Source organism: Lynx rufus, unplaced genomic scaffold (assembly GCF_022079265.1).
Source record: "Lynx rufus isolate CCGP_SWC_20201006 ecotype Redwood Valley unplaced genomic scaffold, mLynRuf1.p SCAF_38, whole genome shotgun sequence".
In the NCBI taxonomy this organism is placed as follows: Eukaryota; Metazoa; Chordata; class Mammalia; order Carnivora; family Felidae; genus Lynx; species Lynx rufus.
In genome coordinates this window covers 2,628,599-2,647,007 of record NW_025814854.1, presented here as the reverse complement: position 1 = coordinate 2,647,007, position 18,409 = coordinate 2,628,599, and the positions used below count along the sequence as shown (strand labels likewise).

At 59.6% G+C, this 18,409-nt stretch overlaps 1 protein-coding gene across 5 annotated transcripts in view; it reads left to right on the top strand.

The window, feature by feature from the left end:
- The window catches only part of MAEA (macrophage erythroblast attacher, E3 ubiquitin ligase), a 38,251-nt gene extending 28,566 nt beyond the window's left edge, over positions 1-9,685 (top strand). For 2 of the 5 annotated variants that reach the window (XM_047094245.1, XM_047094247.1), the window contains exons 4-10: positions 201-323; positions 942-1,055; positions 3,636-3,712; positions 4,600-4,708; positions 7,384-7,517; positions 8,129-8,324; positions 8,887-9,685. In XM_047094245.1, coding sequence (XP_046950201.1) covers positions 201-323; positions 942-1,055; positions 3,636-3,712; positions 4,600-4,708; positions 7,384-7,517; positions 8,129-8,324; positions 8,887-8,982 — 849 coding nt within the window. In that variant the 3' untranslated portion in view covers positions 8,983-9,685. Of the gene's footprint in view, positions 1-200; positions 324-941; positions 1,056-3,635; positions 3,713-4,599; positions 4,709-5,178; positions 6,824-7,383; positions 7,518-8,128; positions 8,325-8,886 lie in introns of those variants that run through there. The other 3 variants (XM_047094246.1, XM_047094248.1, XM_047094249.1) reach the window with 3 other exon arrangements.
- The last annotated feature ends 8,724 nt before the right edge of the window (positions 9,686-18,409 follow it).

Below are 18,409 nucleotides of genomic sequence, written 5' to 3'. Positions count from 1 at the left end.
CTGTGCTCAGCCGGTGCTGGGGCCGCTGGGCTCAGCCGGTGCTGGGGCCGCTGGGCTCAGACGGCCCACAAGAGCCTCGGGCCGAGCCCTTCTGCCAGGCTGGGCCCCGCCGAACCGGAGGGAGCACAGAGCACATGGGGCCTGGGTGCGGGGGTCCCAGAGCCCAGTGCACGGAGCTCACGCCGCTACCCTCCCCTAAGGACTTAGTGAACATCGAGATGTTCCTGACTGCCAAAGAAGTGGAGGAGTCCCTGGAGAGGCGCGAGACCGCCACCTGCCTGGCCTGGTGCCACGACAACAAGTCCCGGCTGCGCAAGATGAAGGTGTGCGGGCGCGGGGCGGGGCTTGCGGGCGCGGGGCGGGGCTTGCGGGCGAGCACCGGCGGGAACCAACGCTTCTTCACCTGTTGGTTCAGAGTTCTGAGCTTCCGGTTGGTAGGGTGGGGGTGTGGGGTTTCGGTTTTGGTCACCGTGTTTGGGTTTTGGGTAAAATCCCTGAAAAGTGCACCCCCTCTGCATTACGGTTTGACAAATGGCCTGAGCATGAGGTTCTGAAGGGGCGAGGTGCCGACTGCCTGCGTGTGCCGGGTCCCTCCGGCTCGCCCAGCCCCTCAGTCACCGGTACAGGAGAGCCCCGCCGGGAAGCGTTGTCCACCTGCCGAGGTGCTAAGTGCTAGGTTTTCTTGAGAGCTTTTCTTGAGAGCTACAATACAAGCAGCTTAAAAAATGGACACTTAAATTGCAGAATTTAAACGTGCTTACTGAAAGGTGTTGTCACCATGGGGCTTGCAGAAATGTTTAACTTCTATTAACCTTCCCCTGCCTCCGTTAGAAAAACTGTTTGTTTTCTGTTTTCTAAACCGAGCGCCTTTAACCTCTCCCCGGTTGAGCTTGTCGTGTGCATATAGTCACCAGCCAAGGGTGACGCTCTCTGCCACTCAGGGCCGCCAAAGCGAGCACGACGCGAAGACGGGACGGAAAAGTAGAGTGGCCAGTGGCTCCCCTAAAGAGAGTGAGGATCTTGGTATGGAAACCATAAAAGGAAAGCCAGAATTGGTATGTAACACTTACCCTGCACTCCTGCTCCAGCCCCCACAGCTGTGCCACACGGTGGGAACCAGGCCAGAAGGAACGTAGGCTTCCCATCCTGACAGCCAGTTTCTGCAAGCCCCGATGCCTCCAGACAACACTGCTGCTTGGCCAGGGCACGTCCCCCTGGGCCGGGTCTCAGGCGGGGCCTCACAGCCACTGTGGGGGAGGGCGGGTGGGCAGGCGGCCGAGTCCGCGGCTGGCAGCTTCTTGTCACCGGCCCGTGCGCTGGAAAGCACGTGGACAGCCACCCCGAAGTGCGTTGGGCGTGAAGATAGGCTTGTTACGAAGCGCCGGCCGAACAGGGTAGAGCGGCGAAGCACCCGCAGCGCACATATGTGTGGGTACACGCGTGCGCTCACGCGCGCAGGCCGGGGAGGGGCCGTGCTGGACCACAGCAAACCCCTCGGAGCAGTCAGAGGCCCTAGGCCAGAAAACAGATTTGAGACCCGAGTTTCCCGATGGGTGTGCCGAGTGGGCGTCTGTTGACTCTGGGGTCCAGACGCTTCAGGGCAATCGGAGCGGCAGCACACGGGCTGCGTGTCCGGAAAGCCGGTGGAGTCACAACCGTGAAGGCGCCAGGCCCCCCCAGGTAGCACACGAGGGACGCTATTCAGCCGTGGGTGCTTGGCACGATCGCCTAGAATTGTGCTGTCTCATGCTGGAGTCTGGGCACCCGACTTCCAGTTCGTTTGTATTTGCCGGTGAGACCGGAAGGTGAGCTACGAGAGCAGAGCCGTTATAAATCCTCGAACGCGTCCGCACGTGCAGTCATAGCTGTCGTGGAACGCGCCGTGGCGCTCTCACCTGGGACATCCACCTGGTGGCTCCCCCCTGTTGTTAGAGCTCCTGGCGTCCCCTGAGCCCAGAGCGGCGATCGTCGGCCGCCCTGGGGAGGCAGGCAGGGCATCTCCCCCCCGGGCTCCCCCCCTTGGCTTCTGCTGGTCTGACCTCGGAAGGGAGCGCGTCGTTGCGGGTGGGACCTCCTTTCTGTTTACAGTTGGTGCCGGGCCCGCCACTCAGCACGTGGCATCTGCTCCATCCATTTGGGGGCCAGGACGGACCGCTGCCTTGGTGCAGAGGGCAGGGGAGGTGGGGTGAGGGCGGGGAAACCGCTTGCCCCGAGCACCTGTGTTGTGGACGTGTTGGGCACCAGGTAGGTGGTTCTCGGCACCTTTGCCTCCGACGGCCTGGCGGGCCCCAAGGTAGGTCCCGTCAGCCGGTGCTCTGCCCTCGTGTCCCTGGAGGCGCCCTCGCAGGGGTCCGGCTGAGACCCTTCGTCAGAATGTCCGTGTGCACGATCGGAGGCCCGGGTGGGAAAGGTCCACGTGATTGGTAGACTCGAGTCACAGTTGAGACACTTGGGGCTGGCTGACTGACTCACCACGTAGAACTCTGTCCGCACCGCCCTGCGATCCAGGTACGACAGAAGACGGAGTGACAAATCGTGGAAAACCCAGAGATTTTCCTATTCCGTTAACTCCGCTTATTCTGTTTCTGGTTGGAAATACTGAGCATTTTCTGAAACCACAAAGATACTATAGTTTAAATTACTACTTTTGTAGAATAATCCAGCTTTTCATCTTTAGGTCACAGAAGTTAATTTTGCCTGCCTTCACCCATCCTCAGTCAGAGTTTGAACCCAAATTGGACCGGCATTGTTGAGATTTCAGAGTTAGCGTTTGGGCTTCCACACAAATGACCGTGCTGGTGCCGCACCCTGTCAGCTGCCCCTCACTGCCCCACGAGGCCCACCGGCCACTGCTGCCCCAGACCTCGCGCCCCCTGTGCCCTCTGCAAATCCCGGCACCCCCGCCCTCCCCAGGGCCTTTGAACTGGCTCTTTCTCTGCCTGGAACACGTGTCCCGGCGTCCCTGTGCACTGTCCCCACCCCCACCCCACCCCAAGGGTCCTCACCCGTGTCCCTGCTCGGGGACCTGGGTTCTCTCCCCTGCTCCCCGCTTGGCGCTCCTGCTTCTGCTCCCCTGCGAGACACCACCTCCCAGCCTCTTCCAACCGGGTGTTGGGGCCTCACGTGGGGAGCAGGTTGAGGTGGACAGTGCCACACGGGATCCTGAGGCCAGGTCCCCGGGGCCGAGGCTGGGAAATGCAGCTGGGCTAGGAGAAGGCTGTGACAGCGTGCCCACACGCTGACGCCTTTGTGCGGATGAAGCAGCCGGGATTGTGAAGGGGCTGGAAACTTGTCTTCATGGGGTCACTTCACACACACGGGAAGTCGTGCCACGGGCCCTCCGAACCCTCAGCCTCCGGCATCCTCGCCCTCAGGGGGTGCCTGTCCCGCCATCCCCGAGCCTGGCCCACGGGTGCACACGCAAGGCCCCGGCCCCCTGGGTGCAGGGCTGCTCCCGCCGTGCTGGGGAGGCATGGGCTGCAGCTGAAACTACAGCTTTGGCGTCCGTCCCACCTCCCTGCTGGCTCGAAGCTCCCTCGGCAGGGCGTACGGTGTGCGGCCCATGTGGCGGGGCCGGCCCGTGGGCGTGGCTGTGTGGGGACGCTACCCAGGCCTTGTCTCGTCTTTGCCCCCAGAGCTGCCTGGAATTCAGCCTCAGGATTCAGGAGTTCATTGAACTCATCCGGCAGAACAAGAGACTGGACGCCGTGAGGTACGTGGAGGTGGTCTCCCGGTTCTCCGCAGAGGGCAGACTCCCTCCCTGACTTCACGGGGCAGGCCTTCTGGGCTCTGGGGGGTGAAGCGTGGAGTGTCCAGCAGGCCTGCCCTGACTGGCTGGGCCCTGCCTGTGACTCGAGGCCTCTCTCCCCGTCCCCAAGCAGGACGCTGGGGCCGGGCACCCAGGCTCCTCCTGTCTGGTGCACACGACCGTTCTGATGGCACGAGGCCGACTTACCGTGTGGGCACAGGGCCGCGGGTTCTGCTGTGTCCACCTGTCCTGGGACGGTGCCGGCCCCAGGCTGGAGGACACTCAGGCGCGGCGATGTGCCGTTTAGGGGGTGGACCGAGGGCGTGCGTGAGGGCAGAGGGGGGGCCTCTGGGAAGGAGGCTGGCACGCAGGCACGGGGACGTGGGGTCCCCAGGTGCGGCCTGTGCGGGAAGGCACAGCCCTGGGGCTCGACCTGTGGGCTCTGTGTCTCCTGAGAGTCAGAACCCGGGGGGACGGACTGTCTCCGGGGCCTCCCAGGGCTGTGCCGGGGGCGGGGGGGACCGGTGGGCGTTCTGGCGCAATTAATGTTGCTGGGCTTTGGGTTCGTGTAGGCCAGGGTCACTTGGAAGAGCTTGGGCAGGTGCCCTTTTCAGCTGGGTCGCTGCCTCTGGCTGTTCCCTGAGTGGGATTCTATGCTCGGTGCCTCGAACCTCACCTCCGACCCTGTGTCCGTGAGGAGGGGGCCCTGCTGAGCTGAGCTCCCAGCAGACCCTGGCCCAGGGCACACGAGGAGGGGGCTTCTTCGGCACTGAGGCTCCGGCATACACTGTGAGCACAGACTCTTAAAGGTAAAGCTGCAAACTTAGACGGCCCCAAATGTTGTTTTCCAGACACGCGAGAAAGCATTTCAGTCAGGCCGAGGGGAGCCAGCTGGACGAGGTCCGCCAGGTCATGGGCATGCTGGCCTTCCCACCAGACACGCACATCTCGCCCTACAAGGTAACCCGTGCCCGTGGGCCCTCAGGGCTTGGGAGGACTTCGTCTGTGGTCACTTCCACGTTCAGAGTGTGGCCAGCACCCCAAACAGGCCCTTTCCCATCTTGTTCCTGTTTGGCCGGGGAGAAGTTTGGATCGGAACGACGCACGGGGGTGTCAGCCTAGAAGGCCCTTCGGCTCTGAGCGCGTCACCTGCTCCCCTCACCTTTCTCCCTCACTGCCAGTGTCCTTCCTGACCTCCGTCCTCTCTTCGGGGTCTCCGTGGGTCCACGTGGGGTCCGGGCGGGGCGTGGTCATGCAGCGTCGCTAACCAGTCCCCTTGGCTTTGCTGGGTGCTGGGGCAGGGTGTCTGGCCTCTTGAAATCAGGCAGTGCCCCCCCCACCCCCCAAAGCCTAGGAGCAGCCCTGGCGATCTTTGATCCGCCTTTGGGTTCCTCCTTCTCTTGTCTCGAAAAACGTCAACGTGTTCACAGCTGAGTCGCTCACGGTCCCGTCTTGGAAAATCTGGGGATTCCAGCAACTTTCCCCCGTTCCTGTGGCTGCTCCCCGTCGGGGTCCCTTGGCCATCAGTCTGGTCACGCCCACACGAGTGTCCTTATAAAGGCCGCTTGGCTGGACCCTTAATGCTCTTTCTGAGCAGCCTTCTCATGTTTCGCAACACGGACAGAAGTTTCCAGATCATAAAGTTCTGCTCTCTTTTGGTGGGCAGTTCCGCCCTGAAGTCATTTTTGTCTTCATGTGTGTTACTATAAACGGGACTCTGCTTAGAGACCACCTCGGCCGGACCCTCAGTGTCCTCGCACATCTCCGTCCTCCGGGGTCTCCGGGACAGCAGCACAAAGCCGCCGCACTCTCTGCCGCCTCTGACAGGGCTGGCCTTTCCTCGGCCTCCCCGCCGCCGTCCCGCTCCTGACCCCCTAGCCGCTCGCCCTCCATGAAGACTGGGGCTCTCCGCGTGGGACCAGTCCCATCGCCGCAGCATGGACTCTGCGTGGTCACGCGTCCGCACTGTCCCAGCTGTGGCCCCGGTTCTGGGTGTTCGTTGCACGGCTCCTCCCTCGGTTTTCCGTCGTCGTCCGCCTGGGCTCTGGGACAATCCCACAGGCTTGGCGGCTCAGTCCTCGCAGTCTCGCGCCTGGGAGCCCTGGATCGTGGCACCAGCAGGGTCCGGTGAGGCTCCCGGAGGTCCACCTGCCGACACCGTCACGGCGAGGGACACGGCACTCGACCCTGGCGTTCCCTCTCGCTGTTGTCAGCCTGTCCCCAGGAGGGAGGGAAGTGAACTGCCTTGTTCTCTGAGCCTGGACGTTGGGCTCTGAGGTCCCACGTGCCCCCTGCGGTTTTGTGGGCCACCAGCTCCTGTCCCGGGCACAGCAGAGCAGACCTCGCCCCCCCTTACTGAAGTGCTTGGCCGCAGGCCTTCTCCGGGCTGCTGGAAGCTGCTTCTTTGTCCCGACTGGACGCACACAGTCCTCAGGTGTCAGGCATGTCCTGTGATACAGCCTCTGTTCACAGAGATCTTGGGCGTGATCACGGGTCTCTTCCCTGCTCTGGAGAAGGTTTGCGAGGAGTGCAGAAGGGGCCTGCCCTTAGTGCGTGAGAAGGCCTGCTCGGGATGGCATCCGTGGGGCCCGTGCCCACTCTCCTCCCTGGAGAGGCCTCACGGCGGCAGGAAGGAGCAGGGCCGGTGCTGCCATCGCAGCCTGAGGACCGGAGGGCTGACCGTCTGGGAGACATCCTGGCGGCGTGGAAGAGAAACCACGGCAGCCAGTGCACAGCCAAGGGAGGCTGGGCGGCACAAGAGAGGAAGGCCGGGACGTGCACAGTCTCAGCGGAGGGGCGCGGGCCGTCAAGGGAAGTGCTGAGGCGGTGGCATGCCCTGGGGGCCGTGTTGAGGGGGCACATCCCTGACCCCTTGTGGCAGGAAGTCACAGGTCTAAGTGGGTCACATGAGAGGCAGGATGAAGTGCTCTGGTCTCGGAGAGGTGGCCACACCAGTGGCCCGAGGCCAAGGGTCTGTTGAGAGAGGGGTTTGCAGAGCCTCTGGACTGTGGGCTTGGTCCTCTGTGGGCTTTGCTGTGGTAAAAATAACATTAAAGACACGTGTTTTTAACATTGGAGTGAAGTGTGCTATTTGCCCCGGACTAGGGCTCGCCGTGGGGCTCCCCCCCAGCGGTTGCCTGTGCCTCTGCCTTGACGCGGGACCCCTGACCCTTGTGCTTGACGTCCAGGGTTTCCCTCCTGTTGGTGTGTGCCCTCCCCTCCCTGCTCTTGTAGGCTCTGAACTTGGAAAGCTCTGGAGATGGGCTCATCAGGCCCGGCGTTCTGTTCTGCGGTTCTCCACCCTGAGCTGGGCTGCTGGGTCCCATGCCAGCAGGTCCCTTTCTGGAACGAGACTTTTCCTCTGGAACCTCAGTGCCTTTATCCGTGTCCGGCTGTCTTTAGACCCACTGAGTCCCCTTCTTGCCGCGAGGCCACAGGACCCGCACCCTCTATCATCTGTCCGCACAGAACACACTGGCGGGCGGGCCTGTGGGCAGACGTGGGGTCCGGGCTTCGGGCGCGCTGTGCCGCTCTCCGGCTGGCGGCTGCGGGCTCGTGGGGGCCCACCTTCTGTTGCCCGGGACTGCAGTGGGCCCCGGGGTGCCCCCAGCACTGCTCTGCCCTGTCTCTTCCAGGACCTGCTGGACCCTGCCCGGTGGCGGATGCTGATCCAGCAGTTCCGGTACGACAACTACCGGCTGCACCAGCTGGGGAACAACTCCGTGTTCACCCTGACGCTGCAGGCTGGCCTCTCGGCGATAAAGACACCGTATCCTTCTGGCAGGCAAGGGGCCCCGCGCCAGCTCCGCCCTTCCGAGCCTGGGGTTCCCGTGCCCTCCCCTCCCCCCCCCCCCCCGGGAAAAGCCGGGGGCTGTGGCCCTCCCAACCCGAGACCCGTGCTCTTGGCTTGTGTTGTGGGGGCCCCGCTTGGTCTGTGGGAACCCGGTCATGGAGCCGCACCTTGTGTTCTCTCGCCCCCAAACGCTGCCTGGCACGCCGCACGCCGACCGGACGGCCGCCAGTGTGCGCAGCCTTCTGGCGGCTGGGACCCTCACCATGCGGAACCGTTGCCCGGTGTGATTCCTGAGCATCCCCTCCCAACTTCTGCGGGTCTGAGCCCAGGCTGCGGCCGAGCGCCCCAAGGCCGGAGGGCCCCTCTCGGGTGCAGCACGTGGGCCTCCTGGGACCCCGGGCTGTTTGCTTTTGCGTGTGAGGGGACCTGCCCTGAGGGCCGTGAGTGGGAACGTGCTGGGGTGGCCGGGACGTGCTCCGGCCTCCTCGGTGGGGCCATTTCCCCGCCAGATGCAGTGTTTCCTCTGCCGTGAAAGAGAGCTCTGGGCTTGTCTCCTGCCCCGCGCCCCTTCCTTAACCTGAGCACAGGCAGTGCTACAAGGAGGACGGCAGCTCCAAGAGCCCCGACTGCCCCGTGTGCAGCCGCTCCCTGAACAAGCTGGCGCAGCCGCTGCCCATGGCGCACTGCGCCAACTCCCGCCTGGTCTGCAAGATCTCCGGCGACGTGATGAACGAGAACAACCCGCCCATGATGCTGCCCAACGGCTACGTCTACGGCTACAACGTGAGGGGCGGGGCCGAGGGGCGGTGCTGGGGTGGGGCGTGGAGGGGAGGGCCGGAGAGGAGGGGGGGGGCGGCGGGTCCGGGGAGGGGGTGGGGAGGGCCCCGGAAGCTGGGGAGGCAGGAGGTCCAGGGGAGGGCCTGGGAGGGGGTGGGAAGGGGAAGGGCCCTGGAGGGGGAAGGGCCCTGGAGGAGGGGGAGCCTGGGAAGGGGAGTGGGTAAGGGGCAGGGAGGGGGTGGGGGGCGGGAAGGGGGGAGGGCCCTGGAAGGGGGCTCGGGAAGTGGAGGAGCGGGGCCTGGAGGGGCCGCGGGAGGGTCGAGGTGGCGCTGGAAGTGGGAGCCGTGGGGCCTGGAAGGGGCTAGGGGCGGCGGCGCGCCTGGCCTTCCGCCTGCTCTGCGCCAGGTGCTCTGCACCAGGTGCGGACGTCTCGGCCCCGCGCTGCCACCCGAGAAAGCTGCAGGGTCAGGGGTTCGCGGGCAGGGCTCAGGGGGAGCGGAGCTCTCCCGCAGCGGGCGGTGGTGGGCGCGCCCGTCTACATGCTCGCGTGCGGCCCGTTGTCTTTCAGTCTCTGCTGTCTATCCGTCAAGATGACAAAGTCGTGTGCCCGAGGACCAAAGAAGTGTTCCACTTCTCACAAGCCGAGAAAGTGTACATCATGTAGGCCGGGCCGCCCCGCGCCCCGGGCCCCTGGGCCCCCGCGCCCCTGCGCCCCTGCCCGCCTGCGTTTCTGTTTCTTGCGACCAAAGATCAGTGAGCGACGATGGGCCCCCTAAGAGGAGAGGAGTCGGATCAGCACGCGTGTGCTTGGGGACAGCCTCTCCGCTGGTAGGACTCCGGAGCGCGCGCGAGCTCCTGGCCGCCTTCCCCTTACAAAGAGAGAGACCTTCTCGGCCGCTTCGGAAACAGGAGTCGGTTGTTTTCCCGCGCCCCGGACCCTGTCTCCGCCCGCCGAGCCCCGGGGCCTGAGCCTGGGCCCGGAGAGGTGCCCGGAGGCACCAGGACCGCACTGCGGCCCCAGGACCGCGCGCCGGGGCGGGGTTAGGGTGTGCTAGGTTCAATGTCACGTCATTCGTGCCGCCTTATTTCCTGCTTGAGAATGTATTCACGTGGAGACCCACTGGACCGAGTTCTGCAGAGGCCTTGCCGATGGCTCCGTAACTGTAGACGTAACGCTGTTCGTTACAGAAGCTAGTAGTTCAGTTGAAGTAACCACCGGTGACTTTCCAAATCCAACGAACCATTGTAGTTTACACGAAACCACACCGTAGAGGTTTGTACTTAGCGCTTATTTTTGCATGTTGATGTTGATTAGCTAATAAACTGTAAATGTAAAACATGTTAATAAAAGGGTTTTCTATTTCTTACGTCTGTGTGAGGTGGAAGCCGCTGTGCACCCCGGTACCCTCACTCCTGTCTGCTCACCCCGGGCCGCCCCCAGTCCAGGACCTTTGCTCGTTTCTGCTCACCCCAGGCCCCCCCCCCCCAGCCCCCCAGTCTGCGGCCGCACCGCCGGTGGGGCCGGGGTCCCGGGAGCAGCCCCCGCAGCTCTGGCCCGCTCGTGCCCACATCCCAGAGCCGCGCTCCAGCACGCAGGTGGTCGGCCTCCTCTGCTCGGGGAGGCAAGGGTGGCAGGGCCACCCGAGTGGGGTCTCCCGAGTCGCCGGCACACGTTGGCGGCATGCTGCCGGTGAGCGCCAGGCACACACACGTGGCCGTGGGCGGCCTCTTCCAGAGTCCCTGCTCGGAGCTCAGGGTCGAAGTAGTGCGGTGGAGGCTCCTCCCTGCCGCGCCCTCCAGTCCTCCAGCCGCGCTCTGACCACCACCTGTGCCGCCTCCCCTTTTCCTTCTTCCCGAAGGCGTGTGCACGCACGCGTGTGGCCACGCACCCCGGGAGCCCCTTCCGGTCCACTCCAGCGACCGCATCCACGGCGAGAGCGGCTCAGCCGTCGGGCAGCCACAGGGTGGGTGGCGCAGGCTGGCTGGGCCCCGCTATGCTGGGACGTACAGGCTGTGATGGGTGACGCCGCACAAACGCGCTCAGGTGCTCCGTGGAGGTGCCGGCCCGCTCGTTAACGCAGGAGGCACCGGTGCCAGCCCGCACCCACCCGCCTCGAGGCCACCCCACCTGCTCCGCGTCCTCCCTGGAGTCCTAGGCTTGCGGCCTTGTGCTCACGGGAGTTTTAACTGAGGTACGAATCGCATCCGTTGAAACACGGCGATCTTCAGGAAGCAGTGTGAGCAGGTTTGATAACCGTGTGTGCAGGTGTAACCCCCGGGCCCAGGCGGCCAACATTCACCCCCAGACCCCAGGAAGCCGCACCTCCGCCTTCTTCCAGGCTATCCACACCGTCTGTCTGCGTGCAACGAGCACTTGGGCTTTGACCACCAAGGATTAGTTTTGCCTTCGGGTTATGTGGAGACAGACGATGTGCTCCTTTGTGCCGTGCTCGTTTCAGCAGGTGCCTGAGGTGCGTCCACATGCCTGCGTGTATCGGCGCTCCTCCCGGGCGGTGGGGTTGCTCCCGGGCGTCTGCGGTCATCCTGGCATCGGCGCCCCTCCTGGTGTCCGCGGTGCTCCCGGCGTCAGCGATGTTCCTGGGCATCTGAGCTCCTCCTGGCGTCGGCGATCCTCCGGCGTCCGCGCTCCTCCAGCCGTCGGCAGTGCTCCAGGCATCCGTGGTCCTCCCCGCATTGGCAGTCCTCTAGCATTGGTGCTCCTCCCGGTGTCGGTGGTGCTCCAGCATTGGTGTTCCTCCCGGGCATCTGCACTCCTCCCGGCGTCGGCAGTGCTCCTGGGCATCCATAGTCCTCCGGTGTCGGCAGCCCTCCCGGTGTCCATAGTGCTCCCACATTGGTGCTCCTCCCGGGCGTTGGCGGTCCTTTGAGCATCGCTGAGGAGTTAACCAGTCCACAGACCCCATAGGCTGTCCATTCTCTTGATAGACCTTTGCGTTTGCATCATTCTTACTCTGAATAAAGCTGCTATGAACATTGCTGGACAATTCTTCGTGGACATTATTTTCATTTCTCGTGGGTAAACATCTGGACGTACGGTACCCGCGCCATGGTGTTGTATACTTAACTTGACAACTGCCAAGATTTTTCCCAAAGTGGTGATAACAGCGTTCATGCCCGTTGGCAGTGCGTGAGGGTTCCGGTTTGTCCACATCTTTGCTGGCATCTGCTGGGGTCATTCTTCCCGTGAGCCGCTTGGATGGGTGTGTGCTCGCACCTCCCTCTGGGTTTCATTTGCATTTCCCTGATGCCTAAGGATGCCGAGCCCCTTCTCAGGTGCCGAGTGGTCGGTCACGTGCCTGTTCTTCTCCCCGTTTTGTATTGGGTGGCCTCTCTTGATTTGCAGGAATGCAGTACATATTGCGACACAGACCCTCTGACACACCTGAGTGCACTTGGTTGCCTGTCATCTGACGAGCAGGGTTGTTGTTTTTTTTTTTTAAATTTTTTTTTTTTTTAATGTTTATTCTTGAGAGAGAGAGAGAGCATGAGCAGGGAAGGGGCAGAGAGAGAAAGGGAGACACAGAATCTGAGGCAGGCTCCAGGCTCAGAGCTGTCAGCACAGAGCCTGATGCGGGGCTTGAACTCACAAACTGTGAGATCGTGAAGTCAGACGCTCAACCGACTGAGCCACCCAGGCGCCCCTGACCAGCAGGTAACATTCAATTAATTTTTTCTTTTATGGTTTGTGACTTTTTGTGTTCTTTGAAACATTTGCCCACCCCAAGGTCCCAATGATCTTCTCTTCTGTCTTCTGGAAGATTCAGTTTTACCTTTTGTTTGGCTCTGTAACCCGTCACAATGAGCTTCTGTCTGTGGTGTGAGGAAGAGGCTGACGGCCATCCCCGCCATGTGTTCATCCTGTTATTCAGACGTCATTTGTTGAAGGCTCTTTTCTGTCCATCAGATGATAAATCCCCTGGCTGTGTCTCTCTGGGTCTGTTTCTTGGGGTGGCCCTCAATCTATGCCCCCGGCATCCTGTCATTTCACTGTGGCTTAAAGTACAGTACAAACAAGTCCCTTTTGTTCTACATATTTTCTACTTTTTCAAAATAAAATTGTTTTGCCTGTTCGCTTTAGTTTTAGAGTCAGCTTGTAAAAGTCTACCCCCAAAAAAGTCTGCTGAGATTTTAACTAGAATTGCACTGAATCTATTGATCAACCTGGGGACTTTCAAGCTGCCACAACACCACCACAGACTGGGTGCTTCAACAACGGAAAATCATTTCCTCACAGTTCCAGAAGCCAGAAGTCAGATCTGGTTGCCAGCCTCTTCCTGGCTTGTGGACGGCGAGAAGCCGCCTCTCGTGGGCTCCGTGGCCTTCCCTCTTGTGTACACGGACAGAGACCCCTGCCTACTAGGGGGACACCAATCCTGCCGGACCAAGGTCCGGCTCATGATGTCACGTGACCTTAGTCACCTCCAAGTACAGTCACCATGGGGGTCAGGGCTTCAACACGAGTTTGGGTGAGGGGGACAGTTCAGTCCACAATGGAGACTTTAAAATCTCGACAATACTGAGGCCACCGGCCTGTGAACACGGGGTGTCTGTGTCCAGACCTCACCACGTTACAGTTCTCAGTTCTCTTGCTTATCCTAAGTGTTTCATGACTTTACTGCTGTTGTCACTGTCATCTTTAGATTTAACTTCCCATATGTTCCAGTGTGGTTAACATATATGTAGCACTGATTTTGTTTATTGATCTCGTATCCTGTGACCTTTCTAAGCTCATTTGTTCTAGGCGCTCTTTGGTAGGTTATAAAGCATTTTCTATGTGCGCGATTGTATCACCGGCAAATAGGGGCCATTTTGCCTTTTCCTTTCTCATCTCTATGGTTTTTATATCTATTTCTCCCCTTCCTGTGTGGGTAAAGCCTCCAGCACAGTGTGAACCAGGAAGGGAAGAAGGAAGTCCTGGACTTGTTTCAGATCTCAGGGGGAGGTGTGGTCTCCTGCCAGGAAGGACGCGAAAGACGATGTCTGCTGTACGTTTCCATGGGTGCAATTATCAGGTTAAGGAAGTTCACTCCTTGTTCCCTGAGTTATCATCATGAGGGCATTTTGAATTTTATCAAATGTTATTTTCTTCATCTAATGAAATTACTACAGGATTCTTCTTCTTTGCTTTGATAATAAAGGAGACAGGGAGGACTACTCGATGGACCTTGAGTGGTGGACCAAGCCTCTCCTTCCTGAGACAAGCATCACTGGGTCATGGTGTAGGTTTCATATATTGCTGGATCTGACTTGCTGGTACTTTGCTGAACAAAGTGTCCATGACGTGCACTCTATTATTCTTTTAATGTCTGTAAGATATGTAGTGATGCTTCCTCTCATTCCCGATACTGGTCATTTGTTTCTTCTTTTTTCTTGATGTCTACCCAGAGGCTTATCAATTTTGCAGATCATTTCAAAGAAACACCTGTTTGATTTTTTCCCCCCTGCTGTTTCCCTGTTTTCCATTTAATTGATTTCTCTTCTTTACTGTTTTCTTCTTCCTGCTTATTTTGAGTTTAATGGCTTCTTTTAAATTTTTTTTTAACATTTATTTGTTTTTGAGTGACAGAGACAGAGTGTGAGTGGGGGAGAGACAGAGAGAGAGGGAGACACAGCATCTGAAGCAGGCTCCAGGCTCCGAGCTGTCAGCACAGAACCCAATGTGGAGCTCGAACTCATGAACCATGAGATCATGACCTGAGCCAAACCCAGCTGCTCAACCAACTGAGCCACCCAGGTGCCCCTCTTTTTCTGGCTTAAGGGGAAGATTAGATAACTGCTTTGGGCCTTTCATTTCTACTATAAACCTCCCGTACGTTCTTGTTGTTTTCATTTTCATGCATTTCAAAATATTTTATAATTTCATTGTGATTTTTTTCTCCTTTGACCCATGGATTACACAAGCCTGTTAGCTAATTTTCAAATACTTGGAGACTTTCCAAATCTTTTTGTTATTAAGTTCTAATGTAATTCTGTTAGAAAATCTACTGTGTCTGGTTCCGACCCTCTTAAATTTGTAGCGATTTGTTTTATGTCTGCCCTGATAAGTGTTCTGTGTGCACTTCTAGACAATATCGTCTGCCATCGGGTGGAGCGTCCTGCCAAGTGCAAACCAGGTCAAGTCCACGATGGGCGGTTAGTCTCTCCTACCCTTCCTGATCTCCTCCCTGCTGGTTCTTAAAGCTTACAGATGAATTTGTCTATGTCCCCTTTACGTCTGCAAGCCTTGGCTTCATTTATTTGTAATTTGTTATTAGGAGCGAGCACCCTAGCTGCCAATATCTCTTATAAGGTCCACTTTGTCTGATGAGGGTCCAGCCAGTCTGGCCCTCATCTACTTAGTGTTAGTATGTTACATCTTTCTCGATTCTTTTGCTTCCAATCCAAGTCAAATTTGAAGTGAGTTTCTTGTAGACATTATACACTCGAGTCTTTTTTTTTTTTTTTTCAACGTTTTTTTTTTTTGTTTTTTTTTTATTTATTTTTGGGACAGACAGAGACAGAGCATGAACGGGGGAGGGGCAGAGAGAGAGGGAGACACAGAATCGGAAACAGGCTCCAGGCTCCGAGCCATCAGCCCAGAGCCTGACGCGGGGCTCGAACTCACGGACCGTGAGATCGTGACCTGGCTGAAGTCGGACGCTTAACCGACTGCGCCACCCAGGCGCCCCTCGAGTCTTTTTAATTCAGTTGGACAACCACTGCCTTTCAATTGAGGTGTCTAGACCGTTGACGTTTAATGTAATTATTATTATTGCTGGATTTAAATCTGTGGCCTATTTGTCCAGTCTGTTTTCTGTTCCCTTTTTTTATTTAAACATTATTCCTTTTTTAAAAAAAAAAATATTGTTTTAACGTTTATTTTTGAGAGAGTAAGACAGAGCTTGAGTGGGGGAGGGGCAGAGACAGAGGGAGACACAGAATCCAAAGCAGTCTCCAGGCTCCGAGCTGTCGGCACAGAGCCCGACGCAGGACTCGAACTCACGGACCACAAGATCACGGCCTGAGCCGAAGTCGGACGCTCAACTGACTCAGCCACCCAGGTGCCCCCACATTGTTCCTTTTAATCTTTGACTTTTTAGCTACACCTCTGTAGTTCAGTGTACACCTTGAACTTCCCACAAGGGCCTTCAAATACTGTATAACTTCACGTAAACACAAGGATCTGAGAAACTGACTGCCTTTCTCCCCTCTGTCCTTTGCCCCAACTATGGCATATTTTCCCTCTACGGACATTCTGCACCCTGTGATACACTGTTACGCTTTCAATGAGCAGCCAATGATTTAGAAAAGAAATTTAGAACAAGACAGATCTTCTATTTACCCATATTTGCCGATCCCAGTGCTCCCCCCAGCTTTTGTACACGTAGGTTGGCATCTGCGTTTGCCTTTCATCTGAAGAGCTTACTGTACCGACGCTCCCTCGGTCGACCTGCGGACGAGGAATTCACTCAGCCTTTCTTTGTCTGAAAGTGCTCTGTTTCAGCTTAGTTCAACTCTGGAGGGGTATTTCGTGGCATACACGATTCTGGGTTGACAGTTTTCCTTTTAACTCTAGGTGTCATGCCGTTCTCTCCGTGCCTGTGGCGTCCTGGCCAAGAACTCCACTGCTTGCTCTTTGTAACTTCGTATGAGGCCCCTTCTCTTCCACTCCTGTTCGTCACTGCCTTCCCACACTTTGATCGTGACGGCCTTGGATGGGCTCGTGTTCCTTCTGCTGGGGTTCATCTCTGAAAGTCCCAGTTGGTTCTACCATATCTTCCAGGCCTCGACATATTCACCTGAGCTAATTCTATGTATTCGGCATTCAATACTGGCGCCTGTTGTGTGCCCGATATCGTGAAACAAAACAAAGATGCCTGTTCTCGTGGAGCATGTTTTCAGAGCAGAGAAAAGAAGGTACTAAGATTACAAACCTCGTGTGACCGGAAGTCTCAGTGCTTTGAGTGCTGCTAAGGCAGAGTTGCCTGAGGAAGTGGCAGGAGGAGGCTTGTTATACAGCCAGCGAGGGCCCTGCCCGGCTGGGAGCGGCCTTCCAGGCAGAGGGGCTGGCCCCCCGGAAGCCGGCCCCCTGGAGCAAAGCAGCCAGCTGGGGGCAGCACGGAGTTCCACGCTGGCTGGGCGAGGTGAGTGGACTCGAGGGGTGTGAGGACAGAAGTGGGGGGACAGGAGGCGGCTGCCGGGCCGCGGAAGCAGAAGGACTGACATCCTATCGGCTGAGACGAGGGCGGTGGGCAGGAGACGGGACCGGGCCGTGCAAACATCACAGGGCACTGGGGTGGACGCGGGTGTCGCAGGGAGAAGATGGGGCGCAGGGCAAAGCACAGACAGCTGTCTCCAGGAGTCCTGCTGCAAGAGAGGACCAAACCCGGAACGGCTGGGGGAGGGGCGGCATGCACACAAGGCTTTGGTTAGGACAGGAGAAACTGCTCTCCTGCCGCTGAGGACAGTCTAGTGGTGCAGGAACACCAAACCACAGCAGAGACGGAGGGAGGCTTGCTCGGAGCGGACCGCGGGCCGGGGTCAGGCGCCCCGCGAGGGCCGGCGTGCTTTCCGCTTTCCTTTTCTCTTCCGACAGCCGCTTTTTTGAGAGAGAATTCGTGTGCCATAAATGCCACCCTTTGAAAACATACAACTCAGTGTTTTGCAACGGTCACGCGCCCCCGTCTCCACGCATCTGCCCTTTCTGGACGTTTTACGTAGGTGGCATCACAATATTTGGCCCTTTTGTCTGGCTTCTTTCAGCGCCCTGCTTTTAAGGTTCATCCGCGTTGTGGTGTGAAGCACAGACCCCACCGTCTACTGACGGACATCTGAGCCGTTCCCACCTTTGCCACTGAGAGCCCCACTGCTGTGGGCCTTCAGGTCCAGACGGTCCTGTTCCAGTGGGCCCTGTCTTCGGTGCTTTCCTCCCGTTCTGCAACCACCGGAGAGCCTAGAAACATCCAACCAGCTCGCTGTGCACCGGTGGAGACCCCCTCAAAGAGCCCAAAGCACGGGGGTGGGGGCCCAGTACCTGGGGTGAGGCAGGCCTTCCTGAAGAAAGGGCGAGACAGGAGCCAAAAGGGGTGGTGGCCCCTCAGCCCTGGGGTGGGGGACACACAGCGCGCAGGCTCTAAGCAGGGGCGAGTGAGGCCACCAGCCTGGCCCCTAGAGGACCCTGGGGTGCAGCAGGCCGCACAAGTGAGGAGGAAGCAGCTCACCAGGGCCGGGAACGTGTCAGGAGCAGACCCCCAGGGCCCTGGTCGGCCCGCTGGCCCCCGAGCCCACAGCCGCGGAGCCCGCGGAACCCCAGGTGCGCACAGGCCCGGCGGCTCCGGGCTCGGGCCGCACGAGGAGCGAGTCGCAAACCCGAGGTGTCCCCAGACTGAGTGAGGGGCCCCGGCGAGGCCAGCCGCAGCCTGCACTGCTCAGGGACAGGGGCGAGGGGTGTCCTGGGGAAGGACGGAGCCCGGCAGGGGCCCAGGCCAGCGCCTCCACTAGGGGTGCGGGCACCTGCGCGGCGTCCGACCACAGGGCGGGGGACTAAGGCCCGGCGCGCCGGCAGGTTCCCGGGGCCGGGTCGTGTCGCCCCTCCCGCGGCTGCACACGCTCCTCCGGGGACCGCCCTTTTCCACGCCGCCGACCCCCCACCTCAGCACCAGGAAAAGCCCCGGCCGGACCCCGGCCCCGGGGGACCCGCCGCCCCTCGACCCCTCTGGGTAGCACGTGGGAAGCGGGGGCGGGGGGAGGGTAGTCTCCGGCGCCCCCAGTAGAAACGTGCACCGGCTCCCACCCGGGCCATCCCGTCGCGATGGCAAGGACTGGGGATCGCAAACCCCTAGGCTACCGCGGCGTGGAGACCGAGCTCTGACCCCTCGGGCCCGCTCCGCGTCGCCCTGGCAGCCGGGCACACGGCCCCTTTAAGGACCTGCTGCGCCCGCCCGCTTCCTTTTTCTCTCTCTCCTAAGCAGTCGGGACCTGCCGGGAGCGCGCCTGCGTCACCGCGCAGGCCTCGGCCCCTCCCTGGCGCTCGCGCCTCCAGGGTCAGGGAGAGCCATTGGCTGCCGAGCTCGGGGGCACGTGACAGGAGG